Source organism: Notechis scutatus, chromosome 4, assembly GCF_049901735.1.
Source record: "Notechis scutatus isolate UNSWTSFEM ecotype Mainland chromosome 4, rNotScu1.2, whole genome shotgun sequence".
In the NCBI taxonomy this organism is placed as follows: Eukaryota; Metazoa; Chordata; class Lepidosauria; order Squamata; family Elapidae; genus Notechis; species Notechis scutatus.
This window is the reverse complement of record NC_142012.1, coordinates 98446284-98472703: the sequence shown is the minus strand read 5'-3', so window position 1 is coordinate 98472703 and position 26420 is coordinate 98446284. Positions and strand designations below refer to the sequence as shown.

At 41.1% G+C, this 26420-nt stretch overlaps 1 protein-coding gene across 1 annotated transcript; it reads left to right on the top strand.

Moving 5' to 3' along the window:
* The first annotated feature begins 7650 nt into the window (after positions 1-7650).
* On the top strand, positions 7651-26420 carry ANKRD1 (ankyrin repeat domain 1). Its single transcript, XM_026670788.2, has 9 exons — positions 7651-8100; positions 11550-11729; positions 16087-16224; positions 16317-16424; positions 17878-17976; positions 19462-19560; positions 19700-19798; positions 21147-21245; positions 25490-26420. Exons 1-9 carry the CDS (start codon positions 8071-8073, stop codon positions 25598-25600), a joined length of 963 nt encoding a protein of 320 aa, XP_026526573.1. The 5' UTR covers positions 7651-8070; the 3' UTR covers positions 25601-26420.

Sequence of the window (26420 nt, the reverse complement as noted above, 5' to 3'; positions counted from 1 at the left end):
TACAGTATTGAGTACTATAGACAAACTCAGCATCCTCTCAAAAGATGCTGAATCATGTTCAGGGTTGATAGCGTTGCATTTATTTTGAAGGAAGGTTCTCACTCTTCCCTTTCCTCCTGGAGATATGCACAGATGATGCAGTTTCAACTTGGGTTGGCAACTTGTATCTTGTACTCCACAAACTTGAACATAAGCTAGAGCACCGGTACTGGGGGAGGCAAGGGAAGGCATGTGACATTTCATGCATCATTAAATCTTTATCCAAATTATATGAAGGATATAATTCTTCTCATTGGTGCAATGACACCAATGACATACAAGACACTATCATTGGAAACCTTTTGGTAACAGGAGAATGGCATTTCCCAGACTCTAGAATGTCTGGCCTTGGGAAGCCAAGATTAACGTCTTGCCTTCTGTTTTTAAGTAAATTCATTCTCTGAACCAGCTCAGGGCTCACTCAGCCTTTCATCCTTCTGAGGTTGGTAAAATGAGGACCCAAATTGTTGGAGGGCAATATGTTGACATTGTAAACCGCTTAGGGCCGTAAAGCATTGTGAAGCAGTCTATAGGTCAAAGTGCTATTGCTATATTCAGGTGGAAATTGAACATTCAGGTAGCCTTATTGTGGGGAGGCAAATGGCTCAGTGGCTAAGACGCTGAACTTGTCGAACAGAAAGGTCAGCAGTTCAGCAGTTCGAATCCCTAGTGCCACATAATGGAGTGAGCTCCCGCTACTTGTCCCAGCTTCTGCCAACCTAGCAGTTCGAAAGCATGTAAAAATGCAAGTAGAAAAATAGGAGCCACTTTTGTGGTAAGGTAACAGCGTTCCATGCACCTTCAGCGTTTAGTCACGCCAGCCACATGACCATGGAGACATCTTTGAACAGCGCTGGCCCTTCTGCTTTGTAACAGAGATTAGCACTGCCCTCTAGAGCTGGAAACGACTAGCACGTATGTGCGAGGGGGAACTTTTACCTTTAAATGTAAGCGATGCAGGAATTTGTTTCTTACTGTATTATTTGACTTGATGACAAATAATAAGTGATGATGTCTATAATGATGAGGTAAATCAGGTCTACCATTTTTTTTAGTTTTAATTATAATACAATATATTTATTTCTACTGTAATTTATGTTTTATTATGGGGATATTGTGATTTTATAATTTGTGTGCTATTATGGGGAGATAGGCAAGAGTTAAATCTAAAAATAAGTAAATAAAAATTTTGTAAACTTTCTGTCTCCAAACTGAAGTGGTGTTTATAATCTAAAAAGCCTGTTAATGTAAATCAAATTCAAATTCAAATCAGATAGCTAGTGTGAAAGTCATCTCCCTCCCTCAAATTGTTTACAAGACCTCCCCCCCCCCCCAAATTATCTAGTTGTGTGACTCAAAATATTTACTCTAAAAGGACATATCTTATGTCCTCTCTCCACAGTGTTTGGTTCTTGTCATGTTTGTGATGCTGGTGGGGCTCGATACTGCCTCAAATTGAGAAATACTTAATCCACCAATAGCATCAAGTTGAATCATCATCTGTCTCCATCTTTAAAGTTCATTAAAGTGTTAACAGATCTAGGAGATTTCTGAAAAGCAGGCTAGCGTGTCACTTCAGGCAAAGCTCTGCCCCTCCGCAGCAGCTGAGAATGTCAGCCCTGCTCCACCAAGAGACAATCCCCACCCGTGTTTCCTTGGAGCTAACCTTGCACTAGGTATAAAAAGCCAAGTTGATGTCCATGGGCTCTAAATTCATCTTTTAAAAAGAAATACAGTACATTCTTATAGGGAAGGAAAAGAGCAGTCCTCATCATCAAACTAGCCATTTGTTTATGAATGTATTTGTTTATTTAGTGGTTAGATTTCTATCCCATTTCATTCAGGATCATAAGGTAAGTGTATACAGGGATATCTTCTCCCATTTCTCTATGAGGTAGGGCAGGATGAGAAACATAGAGATGTTAACAAGCCCCAAGAGAGAATTTTCATGGCTAAAGGTGGAGATGAAGTTGAGTTTCCCTGGTGCTATAGGTCAGGGCAGTGGTGGGATTCAAATTTTTTTACTACCGGTTTGTGGGCGTGGCTTGGTGGCTATGGCAGGGGAAGGATCTTGTAAAATCCCCATTCCCTCTCCACTCCACTAACCTGCTTTCCAGCTCCGTTCTCCTGGCCCCACCCCCCATCTATTCTCTGCCTCCCGAGTCCCAGCTGATCGGCTGGGAGAACAGAGCTGGAAAGCAGGTTAGTGGGGTGGGAAGGGAATGGGGATTTTGCAATAACCTTCCCCTGCCACGCCCACCAAGCCATGCTCACCAAGCCATGCCCACAGAACCGGTAGTAAAAAAATTTGAATCCCACTACTGAACCAAACATGGCCATTCTGACCGTTTTCTTGGTCATTGGCCAGTCTCTTGGCTGGATTGGGGACAAATAACATCGTCTGGTTTGGCCCATAGTATCATTAATCTGAAATTCCTAATTCCATCTGAAAATAAGACATTTGCAAATCCTGCCAGCTGACTAATTGAATAACAAAATATAATGTACATTTAAACAAACTCCTACCGTTAAACAAACTTTCCCAAAGCCTTTTCTGGAATAGTTTACTATTCTAATCTACATTACAGTTTTTTTGTTAGGACTGTGAGTGATTACAAAAATTTGGAATTGTTTCAACATTTGTAGTATGTTAGTTTTGTAAATGTTTTAGTCTTTTGGTATATGAAAGGTGCTTTGGTAATGGGTTTTTCATACGGGAAACATAAAAATACTTTACAAACATACATTTTTGCCTCTTTTTTTTTTTAAATTCTGAAGTTATACATATTAAGTTGTCTTGAATTAAAGCCAATGTGATATAGTAAACATAGTGGATTTCCAAATTAACCACAACAAAATAATTATGAAGAGAAAGAGACAGAAACAAAACAAATACTCCCATAATCTTCCTTCCTAGCTGAATGTCTATAAAAAGAAATCCAGCAATATATTCATTCTGATGATTGAACATATAATAGATTAGTATTTCTGGGTTCTGTGAACTTAAGGGAAATGTGGTTGTCTGAATCTTTTGAGGATCAGCAAACAGTTACTGTTGATGCAGAAGGAAAAAAAGAACTTACTAATCAGCCTTTTGAAAATGTTTTGAGAACTGCAAGTTGACAAAGATTTCTGAAAAGGACTGGCAGGAAGTTTACTTAATAGAGTAATCAATGATACAATCAATGGAGAACATTTAAACCAGGGGTGTCCAACCTTGGCAACTTTAAGACTTGTGGACTTCAACTCCCAGAATTCCTCAGCCAGCAAAGCTGGCTGAGGAATTCTGGGAGTTGAAGTCCACAAGTCTTAAAGTTGCCAAGGTTGGACACCCCTGGTTTAAACTATTATGGAGTCTATGAAATTTTAATGGAATTCCAAGGGTCATTCTGCACTGCCTCCAACATACTAGTAGGATATGAATACACACTTACGCATGCACACAAATCTACATATATGTTGGTGGGAGTGAGGACAGGTACGTTGTAAGGAAAGGAAGGCATCCTTGAATGACTGATCAGGGGACTGATTTCAGTAGGAGATGGCTACGTTTGAAGGCCACTTTTGAGCAGGCCAAAGTTGTTTTTCTTGAATGAATACTTTCATTGTCATTCAATGAATTTTAGTTATCCCTTGGACATTGTTCAGCATTTGGCTAGAACAGTGGTGGGATTCGTTTTTTTTTACTACCGGTTCGGTGGGCGTAGCTTGGTGGGCATGGCATGGCTTGGTGTGGTGTGGCAAGGAAAGGATACTGCAAAATCTCCATTCCCTTCTCACCCCACTAACCTGCTTTCCAGCTCCATTCTCCTGTGCAGGGCAACAAAAGAAGACTCAGCTGATCAGCTGGGACTCGGAAGGCAGAGAATAGATGGGGGCGGGGCCAGTCAGAGGTGGGATTTGCCGGTTCTCCGAACTACTCAAAATTTCCACTACCGGTTCTCCAGAACTGATCAGAACCTTCTGAATACCACCTCTGGTATCAAACTGGATTCCTTCAAGGGCTGGATCCAGAGGTGGTATTCAGCAGGTTCTGACCAGTTCTGGAGAACCGGTAGCGGAAATATTGAGTAGTTCAGAGAACCGGCAAATGCCACCTCTGACTGGTCCCGTCCCCATCTAATCTCTGCCTTCCAAGTCCCAGCTGATCAGCTGGGACTTCTTTTGTTGCCCCGCACAAGAGAACGGAGCTGAAAAGCAGGTTAGTGGGGTGGGGAGGGAATTGAGATTTTGCAGTATCCTTCCCCTGCCACTCCCAGCAAGCCACACCCACAGAACCGGTAGTAAAAAAAAAAAAAATGAATCCCACCACTGGCCGGATCAGCATTGTACTTCTCTGCGGGCCAGCCAGGGTGGGGAGATGGGATGGATGCCTCCAACCAGCCGAAATGGGGCATGGAGGGGTTGTGTGTGCCCCCCACACCCTGTTTTCAGCCTGAAAGGCCTCTTATAGTACTCTGCCAGCCAAAATGGGGCGCGAGGGAGCCACACATGCCCCCGTGCCCCATTTTTACCTGGACGGCTTCCAGCAGCACTTTCCTGGCCAAAACGGGGTGCCGAGACTCATACAGCCCCCAAGGCCCATTTTGGCTGGCAGAGTGCTGCAGGAGGCCACCCAGACCAAAAATGGGATAGGAGGGTATGCGTGCCCCCCACGCCCTGTTTTGGCTGCCAGAGGCACCGCAGGCTAGTCCTTTGCTATTTCCAGGCCTGTCCCACAGGCCAGTTTTAAGCACTGGGTCTGGCCCACGAGCCTTGAGTTTGACACCCCTGAGCTAGAAGGTATAACAAATTAAAGTGGATTGTATTGATTGCTTTTTAAAATTTCTATCTCACAAATAACTGAAGTAAGATAAGAATCATAGTATCAAAAAGAAGCCATTATGGCCAGCCTTCTGACCATTACAGGAATCCAAATTAAAGTATCTTCCAAAAATGATCATCCACCTTCTACTTAAACATTTCCAGGAGGAAACCTGCCGTCCTTCCTGGGAAATTGGTTCTCTTATCGAATTGCTCATATTATTACCAAACTTTCAAAATATGTTATTCCATATCTTGTCCTCTGAAACAAATCATGGTCTTCTTCCATGTAACACTCTATTAGGTACTGAACCATGCTTTCATAAGCTAGGCAGACATATGAGTCAAATAAGCAAGTAAATGGAATACTCTACCTGACTCTGTAGTTTCTTCCCCAAACCGCAAAAACTTTAACCTTAGACTGTCTACTATTGACCTCACCCCTTTCCTAAGAGGTCTGTAGGTCTTGTTTGGTGCATAAGCGCACCAACGTGCCTACCGTCACTGTCCTATTGTTTCTTTTATTTTTCTTATATGTACCCATTTCATGTATTCATAACTATGTATATACTTATACTTATCATCTTGTAAGCAATTGACAAATCAAATAAATAAAAATAAATACTCTTTCCCTGACCCCAGCCATCTTTTCTCAAGGCAAAACATATTGAACCTCTTCGTTTTGACTTCAAAGGACTTCAGTTTCCAGTCCCTAGCCATCCTCAATGCCTTTAATGGGCCATATTTACTTTCCCTGGCCCTTAAATCTGATGTTTAGGGCAGATCACTATATTTGAAGTGGGGTTTAACCAGTGTACTATGGATACAGTTATTTATTTGATTTGGAAACCAGTGTTACTATTTCTATTGGTTGAACCTAAAAGAATGATTGATCATGTATTGATTTTTCAATCAATTACAATTTAAAATTGATTTCAGAAGTATTATTACTAACCTATATCTCTTCATTTGTTTGCATGTCTTTAAATCAAGGAACATTCAGCTCATTTCCTTAACTTATCAAATATTCTTGAATTTTGTTTCTACTTTCTAAAGCATTAACAATCTCAACTTGCTTATGTCATCTACACAGTTGACAAACATTCCATTGCAGATTTCATCCCTTGGTCTGAAAATCTGAGAACAACTATCAATCAGTGCAGACAATGCAATACAGGAAAGGCCAGGCTAAGGAGCTTTTCATATTTCCTGCTTTTTTATGACAAATGATATGCAGTTGTCACATTTAAGAAAAAAAAAAGATTATGATTCAAGAAATATTATTCAACTTCACACAGAGAAATGGAAGATGTGTGCACAAACTACATGAACATTTTATATTTCTTCTTCTTCCTCTTCTTCCTCCTCTTCCTCCTCCTCCTCTAACAATACAGTAAAGATTAGAGATTTTGGCATAAGCTCAAAGTTTTATATTCTTTTTTATACCATAAACTAACTTAATGCACTGCACCTTGTTAATGTTTAATTAATCTTTTCTTAATGTTATATTGAGGACTAATTGTAAAGCTTTAGTAATTCCCTTTATTCACTTATCAACATTATTTCTTGATATTGTGCCTCTGTTACAAATTAGTAAATCCATAAAAAGACTTCACCCTTGCTGGTGAGTTCTGTTAAGGCCATGCCCATGTCCATGTTCTAACTAACCCTGTGTAATATTAGCCCAGCATCTGTTTCTCTGCCACGGAATGTCCTCCAATATTTTTCTGAAGGATAAAGTGCCATTTCCTCCTTTTGCCCTTGACTCTGCTCCTCCTTCAAGCATATCTTCTGACTCCCTCCCTATTTCAATTTATTTCCTCCTGAGAATACAGACAAGGAAATGGCCATCAGTAGAATATTTTATATAGCAATGTTACATAGTAGTGGAGTAAAATTGGACCTAAATACAGATGATACTCATTTGAAATTCCTACTGCTAATACAACTATTGATTTTGATAGGATATTTCTTTCTCTTTACTGTAGCTTATTAGATCTATATTTTATACTTTGATTTTTTTTTAAGGGTAGGAGTTTTTTTTTAAGCTACACATTGCCTAGGGCACTTGGAGATGGAATATGGTTTCAGAATCCAGTACACAAACCTTTGAAATGGCTTTTAGTAAGGACTAATTAATCAGATCAGGATATTATCGATTTGCTGCATCTTTTATATTTTCTTAGGGCCAAAATTCCAACGCCCACCATAAATTCCTCATTAAAAGGCATAATACCTCGGACAAGAGCTAGCTTTTTGTTTAAAAAAAATTACTGTCTTTTCCAATTTCGTTGGAAGTCTTTACCTCCACTAAATTGCAGTTTCACCTTCCTGCCCCTTGAAATCAGAACTCCTAATCCCTGTTTATAAGCAGTGACAGATTCCAGAGAAAATGAAAAGCAGGCGAGCGTTTTGCATTCTTATCTTGATGGTAACTTAACATGTCACCCAGTCCTTTTAGCACCAGAGACATCACTCTGGCTTCATAATCCCCTCAGAAAATTCTTCTTGACAAATATAGACAAGTGACATCATGATAAGTGTGTGTGTGTGTGTGTGTGTGTGTGTGTTTGTGAGAGAGAGAGAAAGAGAGAGAGAGACTGGGGGGGATGGGGGCAGGGGAAAGAATATATTTCCCTACAGAACTATTTATAAACCTTAGTAGGACATACTATCACCAAAATAATTATTTTTCCATCAGTTGACCTACTTCTTTGTTTATCCACAAAACGAGGGCTGCCTTGTCTTTCTTTTTTTCCTCCTCCTGGTGTCTGTTGCTCATGTGGGAGCCAATTATGATAAGGGAGGTATCTGCAGACAGCTGCCTTAATGGACACCGGACAGCCAGCATGGATAGCATTGCTGAGCTATGTAGTCACTGCCAATGGAATGAAGCTCTTGTATTTCATACTGATTCAGATATTTGGGGCCGTTACACCGCAGGACTTTTCCTCTTCCCCTCACCCTCCCTCAACCCACACACCCCCTTCCAATTCCTATCCTCGACACTAGATCTGTCTAGTTAATATGCCTGGAATGTGAAAACACCTATTGCTGAACTGTTTGGATTCCCAGGTTGGAAGATTATCTCACGCAGAAGTTGTTTTTGCAAAGATATATAAACTAACAGAGCTTGGCATGTCTCAGTCAAGTTGCCTTGGACGGTAAAGGCATCTTTCTTGAGAGGAATACTCCACTGTACCATCTGCTTTTGATCAACCAACAGCCATGATGATGATGCTACTGGTAGAAGATCTGGTAAGTATCAAACTACCTTGTGTGATAATTTTTGTTAAAGGTGGACATCACTTCCAATTCAATAGCATGTGGGGTGGACATCGTGACAAAGGAATCGTTATCTCTAAGACCAGATCGCTTCTTTTGATTGAAAGTGGTACCTAAGGGAATGAAAATGTCCTTGGGGAATGGGTGTGGTCCTTTTGAGCAAACAGAACAAAGAGAGAAAATTTGAATTTTGAATTTTGTTTCACAGATGAATATGGCTTTAGCTGAGCTGATGTCCCATCGTTTTTATCACTAGCAACTTTTGTGACAATAATGACATTCTCCTATGTTTCAAGATGATGATGATGATGAATGAAATGATGATGTGTGTAAAATTCTGAAAGCCAATAGAGAAAGGGTTATTTATTGCTGAAATTGTTTCTGAAAAAATGATCTCTCTTTCGTATAAGTACATGGTATACATTTAATAATAGTCGTTTATGTAGCAATATACTGTACTGTAGTTTAGCTTGCAAACTATTTTTTTTTAAAGCTTGGTCTTATTTAAGTGTCAACAAAATTTATTGTATGCCATCTTTTGCCATATTGAGACTTTCAAGATAGTTCACAAGAAAATACAACAAAACCAGTAGGACTGTGATGGGTTCACAGTTATTAAAACATCCCTTGTGATTCAAAGTATTCTCAGCTACGCTTATACTATGCCAGGCACACAAGCCTGGCTCCAACTCCCATTCCAGACAACATAATCAAGAATTAAAACAGGACTTAAATGACCTAGCTTTAATAGGCCTCTAGTCACCTCTGCTGTTTATGACAGTGTTATTAATGGCCGCAAATGACAGTGAAGGAATGGAAAGAAAATAGAAGTGTTTCTGAAATAGTTGCTTATCTCAAACACTTTAGCTGTAATTATAGCACAACATTTTTATACTGGCAAATAAGCAAACCCTTTAGCTTGTACCACTCTGAGCTTAATTTGTCATCGAATATGGGTATGACAATCTGGATTGTTGTTTATTCGGTCTAGAAAATAAAAAGTGAAAGTATATGGGTAAGCCTTGTGTAATTTCCTGAATGTATTATTATTGAATTTAATTGGATGGACTGTAGTGGGTCTTTTTCATGGACTACCATGGTTTGATCAGAAAGAGATTTTATGAAATCTCTTTCATAAAATATGGACTTCTATACTTTCAATGCATATATAGTTTGTTAGCAACTCGCAAATAAAGCTGGTGTGAACGAACTTAAGGTCAACACGGCAAATTTTGTGTAACCCAGGATATTTTTCTATTTCTCAATAGCAGTACCCCAAGTCTCTTTAAGCTTTTTCTAAGCCAGAAAGGATTTCAAAAGCAGATGGCATAGGAGTCTGTCAGTCTACGGGGAGGAACAAGGGAGTAGGGTATTTTTTTTTTAATGCCCTATTGCATTCTTGGATGGATTGTCCACCATTTCTATTCATCCAGCTAAACATAGTCGTGACTAAAACCCACTGGAAGCATTGGAATTTATAGAAGTCACACTGAGTTGTTTCAGTGATTTCAGTGATCTGTGGCAACCTCTAACTTTAGCTGCTCCATACTGCGAACTGTTGCAGACTTGATTTTAAATTGAATTGAATGCACTAAGGGCACGCATCCTTCAGTGTAAGAGATTTCTGTATCTGAGCTCACTAGCATCCAAATCTTTCAACGTATTGCCATCCCTCTACATGTTAAATCTAATTCAAGCTCATTCCCTTTTCTGTCTGTTTGTTCTGAGGCCAGTGCTTAGTTAGAAGTGGCTAGTAATCAGATCATTAGGGCAACTATTGCTTGGTTGCAGGCAACTACAGGTAACCCTCAACTTACAACACTTTGTTCGGTGACTTGTTTGAAGTTACAACAGGGCTGAAAAAAGTGACTTATGATCTTATTCACACACACTTATTCAACTGTTTTTTTCCTCTAGTAATTACAGTTGCTGGAGGTGACAGGTGGAACAAATAAGGGGAATACTCATCATTCCTTCTTTGTATTATACATTTGTCAATATTGGTAAAGATTAGTAAAAATTCATCTTACAATACAGGTAGTTCCTGACTTACGACAGTTCATCTAGTGACCATCTGAAGTTACAACGGCACTGGAAAAAGTGACTTATCACAGTTTTTCACAATTATGACCATTGCAGTATTCCCCATGTCACGTGATCAAAATTCAGACACTTGCCAACTGGCTCATATTTATGACAGCCGCAGTGTCCTGGAATCACGTGATCTCCTTTTGCAATTTTCTTTCAAGCAAAGTCCATGGGGAGGCCGGATTCACTTACTTAGCCCCTGCAGTGATTTGCTTAACAACTGTGGCATGAACGGTTGTAAAATGGGGCAAAACTCAACAAACATCTCACTTGGCAACAGAAATGTTGGGCTCAACTCTGTTCATAAGACAAGGACAACCTGTAGTATTCCTGGTATTAGTTGATGACCAGCTGCTCACAGCTAAGCAATTGTATGGCTAATTCATATTAATATATAAAACTCTTCCCTGACATCCTTCAGTGCTTCTGGGCTTTTGTTGTCTCAGGTCACACGGCTGCTATGATGGCAAAAGTCCTAATGTGAGTGTCAGATGTTGCAACTCAATACATGCACGGTCCACAGTAGCAATCAGTCTACAGTTTCCTTAGTCAGTCTACTGTCCTGTCTCCAGCCCTTTCCTTTGTGGGTGAGGGAGAACTACAGGGTGGATTTCTTCTGGTCTTCTCTATTTCACTATATCCGTTGACTTTGTCTCTCAGATTGCTGCAAAACTTAACAGTTTTTGTCAAACCACTTAGTCTCTTGATAACTAGTGCTATTTTGTCCTACCTCCCAACAGAACTGAGCTCACTCTTCTTAAGGAATAATGATAGTCCCCTTGCTTTCTTTTCCTCTTTTCACTCTGGCTCTTTCCAAGCCTCAATATCACCTACTTTTCCTTCAGGTTTTTCTTTGGGGATTCTCAGTCATCCAGGTCATGGTTGTCTGAAAGGTGCTTTTTTCAAGAGGCAAGTGGACTTTCTGTTTTTCTTTGAAGGCATTTCGCTTCTCATCCAAGAAGCTTCTTCAGGTTCCCACCACCCAGTCAGAGTACTTAGCCCCTGCAGTAATTCACTTAACAACTGTGGCATGAAGAAGCTTCTTGGATCAGAAGTGAAACTCCTTCAAAGAAAAACCACAATGGCCTAATCGCAAACATACTGTTGCTCTCTGCAATACTGTACAGCTCATGGTTTCTTATCAGTTCACTTACCATTTTCCTCAAGTCTCTGTCTGTCATGATGACCTTGGGACATTGATTTCACTTTTTTATTTTTGTTGTCATCAACAAGTTCTTTCTGCAACAATCTGGTTGTTGTTGTTTTTTTTGTCTTGGTTTGTCAGGGACAACCTTTTGGAACTCTAATCTTAAGGCACATGTTTTCTTTGATAGATGACAGGCAAAAAGACAGAAGGTAGAGAAACAGGGGATTTCCTTCCGGAGGACTTCAAAGATGGAGAATATGAAGCTACAGTAAGATTAGAGAAACAAGAAGACCTGAAGACGGTCATTGATCCCTCAGTAACACAGCGCACTCTGACTTACCAAGAAGAGAAGGAGCTGCAAGCTGAGGTAAAATAATGAGTTTTTAATGTGTCTTCTGGGAATATATCACCAATGTTTTGATTTACTGTTGTTCTCTACTATGATTGTATTAGAACAAGCCTGCATAGTCTGGTAGGACTACTAGGCTGAGGATCAGGAAAAAATTGTTCAGTCAAGCCTAATTATAATGAGAAAAGCAGGAAGTTGAGACTTGAAAGAAATTAAAAGGATGAGCTATTAAGAATCTGGGGAGTGCCTAATCTTTGCACCCATGATGTAACACAATTTCTCTTTCAAGGAAATTCTAGCTGGTGGACAAAGGTGAGGAAATTTTATTTTGAAAATCTGGACAATGTTTGCTACTCATGGAGCATTAGACAAGATTGACCATAGAATCTACACGATACTGGTTCATATGAGTATCATTCAAACAAATTTCTCAGATGATATAGATGTCATCTGCTTTCTCATCTACTTACCTTTAAAAAGGAATATCAGATTAGAAAACTCAAATGCTTGTAGTTCTGCTCTTGGCATATAGCAAATGATTGTCCGGTTATCTTTAGACAAAACAAACAAACAAATCAAGTCACAGTAGGGCAATCTTCCTCAAACTAGCTTCTTCTAGACATGTTGGGTCAAAACATTCCACAAGTCTCAAGAGAATGGAGCTCAAGAAGTCTACATCCCCACACATCTGCAGGATGGTGAGGTAGAGAGAACCTAGAGCTCTTAGTAGCAAATCATCACGCTAGAACTTAAACAGAAAAATTTGTTGGAAAAAAAACCTATCCCACTGATGTAACTGATATTGCTGTTGATTTAATGTTAATGACCATAATGGGAATCATAATCAATAATGTTTGAACCCATGGGAAAGGGTCTGATATGCCCCCCTGGTTAGATCCAAAAGCATCATTAGAAGAGAAAAACTGATCAGGATTTTTGTACAGGTTATTCTACTGTCCCTCTGAGAATGTGCAAGAATCACACATGCAGCTTTCGTGTTGTTTAGTTATTTATAGTATGAAATCAATTTACATAGACACCCAATTAACATGCAACATAGGATGGCACATACAATTAAAAACAACAAATAGCAACTCAAAAAGGACATTAAAAGATAGTAAAACTCCTTTGTGTTAGAGGTCCAGGAATTTTAAACAGCCCTGAACAGTTGGAAACAAATTAAATGGACACAAAATCTTCTGACCTCATTTCTGATTAACGTGCTGGACTAGATCTCCAGATCCTTCTAAAAGGCAGGAAGAGTGGGAGCCATGTAAATCTCAGGGGGAATGCTCTTCCTTGGGGCAGGCATGGCAATCAAGTAGGCTTTTAGGTGCTGCTAGATGAGGATCTATGACAATTCGCTGTGACCAACTCACCAGGCCAACTTACCATGGTCAACTTGCTGCAGCCAACTTGTTATGAGACAACTCGCCACGCCCAACTCACTGCTGGACAAGAGTTACACTAATATCAAAGAAATGATGGAATAGAATCAAGAAAGAAAGGATGCCAAAGAAGGTGCAAAACAAAATGTGAATGGAAAAAGTTAAAATAATGTTTATTTATTTTAAATAATTAAGTTGGATGGTTAAATTGTCCCCTGGCATGTTGTCCCGCTGTGAGTTGGCCATGGCGAGTTGTCCCGTGTTGAGGTGACTGTGGTGAATTGGCTGCTGCAAGATGGCTGTGGTGGGTTGGCTGTGATGAGTTGGCCGCAATGAGTTGGCTGCAGTGAGTTGTTCCATTCTAGTTAGATGACACTGTTTAGATGAGAAGACCCAGAGAGATTTCCTCAAGTAGGCAAACTTTTTCAGAAACAGGTTATCCTTGAAGTAACCAGGCCTTGTGCCATGAAGGACTTTATGTGTCATATTACATATTAATAGTGACAGCAGAACAAATTGAGAAATGTATTGGTTCAGCCAAATGAGCTAGACATTTGCTAGAACATGCTCCTGAAATTCTCCCGCTAGTCCTTCAAAGGTAAGATCTGCGGATGAGTAAGTGGCAACAATCTGTTACATGATGCATTTATGAGTTACTTGAGAACCATTTAGGAGTATGTTGCCTCTGCCTTAAATACAAGCTGACACATCTTTCTTACAAGGTAGCAGCTCAAGTGACTTTTCACAAGGTGTTAATGAGTGTGACATCAAGTGACAACCTATTCCACAATGTATAATAGTTATTGCACAATAACCCCTTTGCATCTTGTCTTTTGGAAGTGATTCTTGACCAACTAATTTCAAAATGCATCTTTACCAGAATATATCTCCCTCCCTCCCTTTCCCTCCCTCCTTCCCTCCCTCCCCCTCTCTCTCTCTTCTCTCTTCTCTCTTCTCTCTTCTCTCTCTCTCTCTCCTCATGACAACATGGACAAATCCATGGACAAGTCCATGCAATTTTCTCAGCAGCATTGCTTTCTTCTTATGGCTGAGAGAGAAGGACTGCTCCGCTGGCTTTGTGCCTAAGGCAGGATTAGTCCACACGAGTCTCTCTCACCTTATAGCCTAACACCTTTAACCAATAAATCATACTGACTCTCCACTCTCCTTTTAGATTCCCTCAAATCTTATCACAACCTTTGATACAGTGAGTTTACCCCTGCAATCAAGCATTCAAAACCTCCTAATGTATTTAGTGATACAATTATTAGCAGTACGGATGCACTATTCAAAATTACAAATATAATTATTGTACAATACCACTTGTCCAACATTTTCTTTACTGAGATCTCAGGAAGAAAGGGACTTGCAGAAACAATGCCCATAGCTGTTTTCTACTTCTCAAGGCTATTTTCTCTGCACGCCTACTGATAACATAACTATAAAAATCTGCACTTTTCTTGGTGCTCTCTGAGCTTGCTTGTTTTCTTGCAGATGTTTCATTACCCTAACTAGGTAACATCATCAGTGCTACCTGTAGTAAGAAGTGCTGTTTGCTGTCAGTTAACTTGCCTGTCTATGTGGGTGGAGGCGGTCTTAGAGATTCTTTGGTTGGGCTGTTTACTCTTTGGCAGTTTCTTGTTGAAATATTTTTTTATTATTTAATATCATACATTTCTTTTCTATGTTGAGCAATGTCCTCTCTAGATGTCCAAGGTGTTCACATACAAACATACAAACATCATCATCTTCATTATGATCATATATAAACAAATATGCAGTAATATATAAACAAATACGATAACATCAATCATATTATAAACTATATTATCTTCCATTATATAACTGTCAGAAATATCTACTCATCTATTTTTCTTTCTCTTATAAACCATATTTCACCTAGTTCCACTCCTCTAACCTCAATATCTGTCATTTAACCATTTACAGAATAGTTCCCATGTTATGAAGTAGTCTTTGGCAGTTTCTTGATTGGGACATTTTTTACTTGAGTGTTGGTCTGATGTTAACCTTGGAGTTAATCTATGCTGATCCGGTGCTGATTACTGATAGAGAGATGCTGGAGTCTTTTTTTTTTTTTTTGGTTCTCTTTTGGGATGGTTGATTGTCTCTTTTGCATAGTCTAGATATGTTGTTAATGTCTATGTGTTTATTGATGGCTGATTTGTCAGGGTGCCAGGCTTCTGTACTCCTGCACATCAGCAGGACAGCTTAGCACATGACTACTGAGCTTAAGAAACAAATCAAAAACTCAGTAATGTCACCTGTCAAGACACTATTAAAACTTATGCAATCATGGGATTTCTTTAGAGAAGGGGTCTCCAAAATTGCTGGCTGGAGAATTCTGGGAGTTGAAGTCCACAAGTCTTAAAGTTGCCAAGTTTGGAGACCTCTGTTTTAGAGAAATGTGCTCATTGAACACTATGAGACTCAACTGCTGTACACACTGCCCTGAAGCATCGGTGAGGTGTGGGAGAGATAGGGACAGTAAAAAGCTACAGATCTGGGGATGAAGATTTTCCTCTTTTTAGCATGGTTGGTAATGCTTGAGATTCTTTGAGAGTCACATGTTAATACTATATTTCAACGGTGGAATTCAAAAGATTTTACTACCCGTTCTGTGGGCGTGGCTTGGTGGCTTGATAGGCGTGGCTGGTGGGCGTGGCAGGGGAAGGATACTGCAAAATCCCCATTCCCCCCCCACCCCGCTAACCTGCTTCCCAGCTCCGTTCTCCTGTGCAGGGCAACCAAAGAAGACCCAGCCTATCAACTGGGACTCGGGAGGCAGAGAATAGATGGGGGCGGGGCCAGTCAGAGGTTGTATTTGCCGGTTCTCTGAATGACTCAAACTTTCCGCTACTGGTTCTCCAGAACTGGTCAGAACCTGCTGAATACCCACCTCTGCTATATTTATTTCGGGACAGTCACATACAAACCATCTTACTGTCCTGTTCATTCCTTTTGTCCAGCTCAAGAAAAAGAAACTAGAGGCAAGAACAAAGCTTGACAATTTGGAAGACCTTGAAAAAATCATCACTCTTAAGAAAAGGAAAAAAGTGAAGAAGGTCAAGGCTCCAGTGGAGAAGGAGCCCAAGCAGGAAGTTATAGTACGTTCAAGCGACAAAGTATTTTAATTTCTTTCTGTTCTGCATTTATTGGCATCTCCCAATAATGATGAGTTCTTTCTTGTCTATATCAGACAGGACCTGTGGATGTTCCCACGTTTTTAAAAGCTGCCTTGGAGAACAAAATGCCAGTGATTGAAAAGTATTTAGCAGACAAAGGAGACCCAGATGCTTGTGATGAGGTACGTTGGCTTTGACTGATTTCTGTACTATATATTTGATCCTAATTGAACAGTTCCCCCACACCCCTTAAAGGATACTAGAAGCTGTAGCTCAATGAATTGTTGCCTGTGAAACACCCTAAGCTTTCTACATCCAGTTTCCAGGTTTTTCTGGGAGGGGAGGCAACAACTTTCAAAATAGTTTTAGAGTGTCTGTTTTCTTAGAGTGTAATCCAGTCTTTCTTCCACCAACACTGTGGAAAAACAAAAGTCTGACTTAAGCGTTACACACCCAGTAGCAGTTCAGCAGTTCCCATCTGCACTATTCAGGTGACCCTGAGGGCCCAGGTAAACCTTCAAGTAACCTCAGAAAAAGTGCCAATGACCAGATGACTGAAAATCTTTCCATTCCTCAACCTTCAGTCAGAACCGAAGAAGCTTCTTAGATGAGAAGTGAAACGCCTTCAAGGAAAAACAAAGAAAGTCCAGCTGCCTCTTGAAAAAGCACCTTAGCAATTATCTCCATAGACAGTTACATCCAATACTTAATATTTTTTATTTCCTTTCTCTCTCCCTCTCCTCCCCTCCTTCGCCTCTTCCTCTCCTTCTCTCTCATCCCCTTCCCCTGTTGATGATTATATGGGCCAAATCTTTCCACATCTTCCAATGTTGTATTTTGTGATGACCCAGGGTGGGATACAAAACAAACACAGTCACAGAAAACAGGGGAAGCCCCTTTTATTCCTTCACTTTGCTTCCAAGCTCCGAATATCTTTGACAGAAGACAAAAAAACTCCCATACAGTTACACGAAGAAGGAAAAAAGCAACACAAACCAGGCAAGATAAGGGCTGGAGGATGTCCACAGATAACACACACTGGGAAGGGCGCCAAACTCAGAGAGGAACTATAAACTAGAGATATTTACACACTTTGTTTCCAGCATTTGCCAGTACGCAGGTCCAAACTCTTATTCAGTTGTCACACCTGCAGCCCATGAAGAGGATCACGGCCCTCTCCTCCCGAGGAGACCACGTCTCTCCCTTATCCTCTTCTCCCTGCGTGCCCTAGGATGGATAGGGGATGGGCCTGGGTCCTCCTCTGACTGCTGAGCTGGCCTCTGCCCTTCTCCAGCCTCCTCCACAACCTCTGGAGCCACACTTCCACTCCCTGTCGGCTGTTCCTCAGAGTCAGTCTCCACCAAGAGCATGACATATTTCTTCTTTGAGTTGTTCTATGCTCTGGCTGGTGTCTTACATATACACAATCTAGATGGCAATACTTAGTTAATATCAGGCTGATCCATAGAGCTAAACAATATTACTTCTGCTAGTACTGATATGACCACCAGGAAATCTGAGAGCTATAGATTAGAAAAATCACCAGGAGAAAGAGGGAGGGGGAAATAATGCTTTAAAAATTAAAGAAAGGCAGTTGTTTATTATTGATTGTGCTATTTGTCTTCCAATTGACAGTACAGGCGTACAGCCTTGCACAGGGCATGCTCACAAGGACATCTGGAAATTGTGGAAAAGTTAGTAGCAGCTGGGGCTCAACTTGAATTCCAAGATATGGTAAGCAGAAACTTACCCTTGTTCTTCACAAGCATGCAAAACATCTGAAAGAATTATGAGAAAGAGAAGTCATTTGCCTATCCATTATCATTTTAATAGGAGTATGCTAACACAAGAGAAGAGACAGAATTAACACGTCCACCTCATATCATACATGCCTGGTCTCCTTGTGTTTCATTCGGTGGTGGTGGAGGAGGTGTCTTTAAAATTAACTTGACTATGAATGAAGCCACACCAGGAATCTGCTTCATTCATATTCTCCATCACATCAAGCAAACTTTTGATGTAGACAACAAGCCCTCCTCTCAGGTTGACTTCCCAGTTGACATGAAGAAGTGAGCAGGATAATAGGGGCATGAGTTGTTTGGAGTGGGGCCAGCAGATAAGGCTTCACTCCCTGTTATTCCTGCATGCCTCTGGTCAGATGTAATTGCTGAAGGAGACTGTTGTTTACTGCACTGTACAATTCATAAAAGGGACTTCATGATAAGTTGCCTTCTAAGGGTATGCTTCTGCTCCAATGATACACACATGACTTTCTCAGCCTCCGTGCCAAGTTATGTTCTTCTGGTCAAGTGGCAGGGCTTTCTGTCGTACTGCCTATGTGACTAAATTAATCCAAGAGGAGTTGAACATATCCAGTGAGCACCGAAGGCGGGCTGCAGCTTTAATAATAAAATGTATATTTTATATAGAGAACTAGATGGAGAAAGGCATTTGGTTTGATCACTAGGACCTAAAACAGATGGTCCTCAACTTATAATAGTTCACTTAGTGACCGTTTGAAGGCAGTGACAAGGTGGCTTATTATTATTTTTTACACTTATGACCATTGCAGGACCCCTTTTGGTCACATGATTTACATTTGGATGTTTGACAATGGACTCACACTTATGATGGTTGCAGTGTATCTGGGGTCATGTGATCACCTTTTGCAACTTTCTGACCAGTCAGAGGGGAAGCCAGATTCACTTAACGACCGGGTTACTAATTTAACAACAGCAGTGATTCACTTCACAAGAAAATGCGGCGAGAAAAATCATAAAAACAAGGCAAAATTTAACACTTCACAAATTTCTCACACAGCAACATAACTTTTGGGCTCAATTGTGGTCATAAATTGAGGACTACCTGCAGCTATTGGTCAAAACAGGAAAGAGTAACCGGGAATAAATCTGTGCTTATGTTCCTAAATGAATACAATTTAATCAAGTCTTGATCACTAGGAATTATTGTTTATATTTAGAAACCACCATGATCCTAGATCATCTCCTTTGTCTTAACTTGCTGGTTTGTACCCAGAAAAATCTGGATCTTTTATTGAAAGATCTTTCGGCTTTAGTTAATTTAGTCTAGGAACCTGAAAAGTTTTTCCAATCGAAAGGACCAGCCAAGAACCTAAATACTTTAAAAGCAGGTCCATGCTTTCATTATTCCTACCTTATTGTAATCTCCTGGTCTGTTGTTTTGTTTCTTCTGATGTAGCTCGAATCAACGGCTATTCATTGGACGTGTCGAGGTGGAAATGTAGAAGTCCTGAAATTCCTCTTAAACAAAGGGATAAACCGAAATGCCAAAGACAAGGTATTTTATGATAATTGTACCCAAAATTTGAATTACGGAAGATGTGAATCTGGAACCTGCTTGCATGAAATTCTTTTCTCCATCCATGTTTATTGTCTACAGTTATGCTTTTTTGAACTTTTCCCCCCCTTTCCATTAGTTGCTCAGCAGTCCTTTGCATGTGGCAGTAAGGACAGGCCAGTATGAATGTGGAGAACATCTCATTGCATGTGAAGCAGATCTGAATGCCAAAGACAGAGTAAGTATATCATCTCCTTCCTTGGAAATGGATAGAGTAGGTGGGGTTAGAATGCCCATCAGAAGGCAATATGGAACACCTGGTGCAATGGCAGCTTTTTGTGCTTGTAAAAGTGGACCAAAATGACTCAAATAGAGAGGGAGAGAGGCTTCTCGTGCTACTGAATAGCGGTCCCCTGAGTACCATAAATAAAGGTGACCATCAACCAGACATAACCGCTTTCTATATTTTATGCCAAGGCTGTGCATTGTTAGTACAGGTAAACTTACAACCATAACTTAGGCCAGAATTGCGATTGTAAGTCATTGTGATGGTAAAGCAATGGACCTACTATCATGTCACTAAATCTGTTGAATAAGGGACTGAATGTCTGAAAGTGAAGATTTTTGCCCATATCTCTGTCTGCAGCCTGACCCAAGCCCAAGCCCATATCACACACACCCCCACACCCATAATAGTACAGGAACTAAACTTATGAACCAACTTGTTTTTCAGACTTAGAAAACGTTCCCTTCGCTCTTTGTCTAGATTACACGCCATTAGTGAATAACTCATAATTTATGAAGCTGATATTAGTTTACACTGAGCATTTAGCATAGTGAGGCAGGCTAAGTAAATGATGCATATCTATATCTGCATACTTGTTCCCTCCCTAGAGGAATTCTAGATACTTAGGGAATGGCAGTGTTCTTTTCTATCAGGATAGCAACAGTGTTTAGGATGCCTTCTATCCAGACATTCCAACTCAGTGCCATGATTTCATAACCCTCTTTAAAAAAAAAAAAAATTAGAATAACAGAGTGGGAAGGCACCTTGTAGGTGACCTGGTCCAATTCCCTGCTCAAGCAAACTGTCAAACTCCAACCCGTGGACCAGATGTGTCACATGCTGGCCACACCCACGCCCGGTTTAGCGGAGGGGGAAAAAGTCATGATACATCATGTGACGACATAAGTTTGACACCCCTGCTGTCCAGTCTCTCCTTGAAGGCCTCCAATGATGAAGCACCCACAACTTCTGAAGGCAAGCTTTTCCATTGGTGGACTGTTCTCAGTGTCAGGAAATTTCTTCTTATTTCTAGGTCGAATCTCTCCTTGGTCAGTTTCCATCCATTATTCCTTGTCTGGCCTACAGGTGCTTTAGAAAATAGTTTGACCCCTTCGTCTCTGTGACAGCCCCTCAAATATTGGAACGCTGCTATCATGTCACCCCTGGTCCTTCTCTTCACTTAGACGAGATAACAGATTTTGCTTGCAACATGTTAATATCCTTTGTTGAGCATTGTCAATATTGTGCATGACAGTCAGCTTCCAAGACTGTCTTAATCCATTTTTCTCCCTTCTCCTAGGAAGGTGATGCTCCAATGCATGATGCAGTGAGATTAAATCGATATAAAATGATTCGACTCCTGATTCTCTATGGGGCTAACCTGAATGTAAAGAACATTGTAAGTTACTCCATTTGCAGTCCCTCTCCCACTGTTGTGAAACTGAAGTCATGTAGAAGGGCTGAGTTGAAATCAGACAATATAGATGCATGGAAATCCATTTTATTTATAGTAACTGTGATTCCGTTTAGTCTTATGGATTTTACTGCATCTATTTTAAATATGAAGGATCAAGCCCACAAATTGCAAATTATACTCCTTACTAACAAACTGCAAGGGGACGCGGTGGCTCAGGGGGTAAGACGCTGAGCTTGTTGATCAGAAAGGTCGGCAGTTCAGCGGTTCGAATCCCTAGCTCTGTGTAACGGAGTGAGCTCCCGTTACTTGTCCCAACTTCTGCCAACCTAGCAATTTGAAAGCATGTAAAAAAAATACAAGTAGGAAAATAGGGACCCCTTTGGTGGGAAGGGAACAGCGTTCCGTGTGCTTTCGGCATTTAGTCATGCCAGCCACATGATCACGAAGATGTCTTTGGACAGTGCTTGCTTTCGGTTTTGTAATGGAGATGAGCACCGCTCCCTAGAGCCGGAAACAACTAGCACGTACGTGTGAGGTAGAGGTGGCATTCAGCAGGTTCTGACCAGTTCTGGAGAACCGGTAGTGGATATTTTGAGTAGTTTGGGGAACTCAAAAATACCGCCTCTGGCTGGGGAGTTTATAGTATCCTTCCCCTGCCACGCACACAAAGCCACGTTAGTAAAAATAATTTGAATCCCACCACTGGTGTGAGGGGAACCTTTACCAAACTGCAAAATGAATTTATTACAAGACTTCTCCATTCCCCCAAAAAAACCATATTTCTACTGTTTTGAAATATATTTTTCGGTTGATTCCCCCCCAAATGATTCTAATGTTATATTCAGAAAAGACAGAACTTAAAATGGGCTATTTTAAAGATGGAATTCAGTTAGTCCTCGATGTACGACCACAATTGAGCCCAAAATTTCTGTTGCTAAGCGAGACAGTTGTTAAGTGAGTTTTGCCCCATTTTACGACTTTTCTGGCCACAGTTGTTAAATGAAATTAAGCTGTGAAATTAATAACACGGTCGTTAAGCGAACCCGGCTTCCCCATAGACTTTACTTGTCAGTAAGTCCCGAAAGATGATCACATGACCCCGGGACACTGCAACCGTCATAAGTATGAGCCAGTTGCCAGGCGTCTGAAATTTTGATCATGTGACTATGGGGGGGATGCTGCAATGGTCATAAGTGTGAAAAATGCTCATAAGTCACTTTTTTCAATGCTATTGTAACTTTGGTTACTAAAGTCGGGGACTACCTATATTTTTGGAGGGAAGCCTTGGATAGATTGTTACAAGGGCATGATGGCACGATTTGGGAAAACCATGCCAGATCTGGGCTGCAAAGAAACCCCTTTCCTAACCCTTATGAAGCTATTTGGCTTCGAAGCTGAAAAGGCTTCCGAAGGGATGTGGATGTTTGCTTCTTCTGTTGGCGCCTCCTGAAAAGAGCAGCCCTCTTCATGGTTCATTCCCTGGAGAAACATATTTGAAGAACCCAAAGGTGCTTTTTTCTGGAAGCAACTGGACTTTCTTGAAGACATTTCACTTCTCATCCAAGAAGCTTCTTCAGCTCTGACAGGAAAGTGGGGAATGGAAAAATTCAGGGGTGGGCTTCAAAACAAAGCAAAGGGTTCTCTGCCTGGATGCTGGGTGGGTGTGGCCATGGTGGGCATGGCCTAGACCAGTGGCCCCCAACCTTTTTTGTGCCACGGCCCGGTACCGGCATCAAAAATGATCCGCGGCCCAGTACCGGCATCAGCACGCATGGCAAGACGAGCCGAGTGACCAGCCAGCCAGCCGTCCCCGCTTCTCCCCGCCACCTTCAACTCCTCCTTTGTACCTTTGTCGATGGGCTTTGGGACGGCTTCGGAACAGTCGCTCAGCTCGCCTTGCCTTGGGTGCTGAAAGAATCCTCACGCCTTAGTTTTGTTCAAGCCGCCCCTCCCCTTCAATGAAACTAAGGCGCGAGGATTCCTTCAGGACCCAAATGCCGCTTTCCAACCGGAAAAGCTCACCGGAAGCACTTTCTCATCAAAACAAGATGGCGGCGCAAGCAAACCGGCGGCCCGGTAGAAAATGTTCCACGGACGGTCCCGGTCCGGGGCCCGGTGGTTGGGGAACTCCTGGCCTAGACAGCCTCCTGCACCTACAGTTGGGCGAAAATGGCCTCTCTGGGCTCCAGAGGCTCTCTGGGAGCCGGAAATGAGCCCATTTCCCCCCCCAGGCTCCAGAGGCTTTTGTTAAGCCTACAGTAGGGCGAAAATGGCCTCTCTGGGCTCCAGAGGCTCTCTGGAAGCCGGAAATGGGCCCATTTCCCCTCCCTGGGCTCCAGAGGCTTTCGTTAAGCCTACAGTAGGGTGAAAACGGCCTCTCTGGGCTCCGGAGGCTCTCTGGAAGCCGGAAATGGGCCCATTTCCGGCCTTCCCGAACTTCCAGGAGGCCCCTTTTCACCCTCTCTGAGCCTCCTTACGAACCCTACTCCTACCTGCATCCAAAACTGGCTGCCTTGGGACTCCTGGGAGGGGAGGGATGGGCAGGGCCAGCCAGGAGTGGGATTTGGGATTCTCCAAACTGCACAGGAGGCTCTCCTGAACCCCTGTGAACCCTCAGAAGCCTATCCCTGAAAGGATTTATATTCCTTGCATCCTTTTGGGTCCTTGAAACACTTTGAGTCACCTGAGTAGTGCTCCTAGTTCCTGTAGTCTTCATTTTTTTCCCCCCTTTGGAAATCCATTCCTACTCCCACACCATTGAAAGGGCGTCCATCCCAAATTGTATAGCTAAAAGAAAAAACACCTTTGGGATAACCATGACCTGGACGACTGAGAATCTCTATAGAATATTTGGAGAAGCACAGATAGGTTGCAATAGGTTCACCATACTACACTCCTGCCATCTCTTCAGATGTGTATTTTTCTGGGGAATCCACTACCATAAAAACTTTAAAAATGGCCTGACTTCCTTAAGGAGGTGCCAATAGCTGCAGCATGCATATCCATGTCTTTTCTAAAGTACTTTCTCATTCCACCTCCTTCATAAACAGGGACTTTTGCACTATTTACTTATTGATTGGCTTTCATTAGGGCTACAGATTTTGTACAGAATATACAACCCAAAGCAGAACTTTGGATCTTTAAACTCATTTATAAACCTAGAAACATCTCATAGACATTGATCCTAAAACTAATTGGAACCACTGCAGGAAGTCTTCCTGTTTAATTTCTTATATACCTTTGTTGAGGATGCCACTTTTCGGATACATGTTGATAGAATTGATTGAGTTATTTTTTGGGACTTCAAAGAGAGCCAGGGTAAAATGAAACAAGTAAAAAAAAAGTCCCTTTCTTCCACATTTCAGTGGCTCTCTCAGTGGTGGGATTCAATTTTTTTTACTACCGGTTCTGTGGGCGTGGCTGGTTGGTGTGGCATGGCTTGGTGGGTGTGGCAAGGGAAGTTTACTGCAAAACCCCATTCCCTCCCCACCCCACTAACCTGCTTTCCAGCTCTGTTCTCCTGTGCAGGGCAACAAAAGAAGACCCAGCCGATCAGCTGGGACTCACGAGGCAGAGAATAGATGGGGGTGGGGCTAGTCAGAGGTGGTATTTGCCGGTTCTCCAAACTACTCAAACTTTCCACTACCGGTTCTCCAGAACTGGTCAGAACCTGCTGAATACCATCTCTGGTCTCTCTGCCTTTCTATATTTGAGCATTTATGCAAGTGAGTCTGGCTCTTTGGGGCAAATATAGGTCACTGAGCAAAATAGTTTTTAAAAAAGATTAAGTAGGCGGGTTTATGAGAAAACAATGAGAGATTTTTTTTGTTGGATACCACTGGTAGGATTTGGGTTGGCCATTTGGACCAGAAGATATCCTTTTGTGGTATTTTGGTTAGGCCTAATAAAGATACATAAAGATTTATTGTGTATTTTTTGGGTGAAGTACGTGTGATAGATGGAATAAGAATTTATGGCAAGGCTACAACACATACTACTATATATGCTGGAAGCACATACTTTGTTCATTGTTGAATTCCATATTACCATGAATTCTAGAAACATCTATCTTCTTGAACATGTTTATTCAAATAATGTGACCAGACATATGACAGTTCTCCCACATTTTGCCCTACAAGAAATTGATCAAGTAAAATGAAATTAAACGATAGCAAAAATCACATTCCAAGAAGCATAATCACATTTTCTTGGCTGTCTTTGCATAGGAAGGGAAAACTCCGATGGATCTTGTTCTACAGTGGCAAAATGGCACCAAGGAAATCTTCAACAACCTGAAGGAGAATGCTTATAAGAATTCTCCCATAGACACGTTCTGAAAAACAGAACCAGATTGAAAGCTTCAGGGAATGATTGCTTCTTTATAGATGGCACCGTTATCAGAGTGAAGAACAATGTGAAGAACAGTTCCTGGATACGTGATGCCATCTTTGCCTCATCGAGCTCGTGTTTTTGCCTTTGGAATAAGTCTGAGGACAAAAGGTTCAAAGGCATGGCTTGAATGTTACAATTCCACTGGTTTCAAGGTTTCCTTTTTTTAAATTAATTCCTATTTATATCTTGTATTCCATTATTCCCTTTTTCTTGGATGACGTTTCTTTGGCTGTTGTTTCTCTGGTGATCTTTCAAAACGTCCTGTTGATACTAGAGTTGTAGAAGGTTGCTGAAGTGATAATCAGCCAAAAGCATTTACACAAGACAAGCACGTTTCTGAATGTATTAGCAGCTTCACAAGCTTCTCTCCTCCCAACTTAACCCCAACATAATTAATTTTTAGGTGTCACACAAAATTTTTGCTGAATTGTTATTATCAGAGTAAACTGTTAAAGCCAAAGAATGGGGGCTGGGGAACAGAGGTATGGAAAGCAACGACATTAGAAAGGAACAGCGGAAGTAGAATGAAAAAAGGAACAGATCTGGTTTATTTTAAAGTTTATTAAGAAGAGTAGACCAGTTTTACTCAAAATAGTCGACAATGAACTACAAAGTTCAAAGCGGAATGTTACATAAAGGAAGGTGTTGAAGTGAAGTAGAAGAAAATGCAATTATTTTTACATGCTAGGTAATGGAAGAAAAGTTATGTATATTTGTAGGGCTTTTTATGTACATTTTGTATTAAATTCCCTTTAAGATTTCAAA

Excerpts from the sequence above, each read along its gene's own strand:
- ANKRD1 (XM_026670788.2), top strand. The coding sequence starts at position 8,071 with ATGATGATGATGCTACTGGTAGAAGATCTG. Across the intron at positions 8,101-11,549 it reads TGCTACTGGTAGAAGATCTG|ATGACAGGCAAAAAGACAGA; the intron begins GTAAGTATCAAA and ends TTTCTTTGATAG. Across the intron at positions 17,977-19,461 it reads AACTTGAATTCCAAGATATG|CTCGAATCAACGGCTATTCA; the intron begins GTAAGCAGAAAC and ends CTTCTGATGTAG.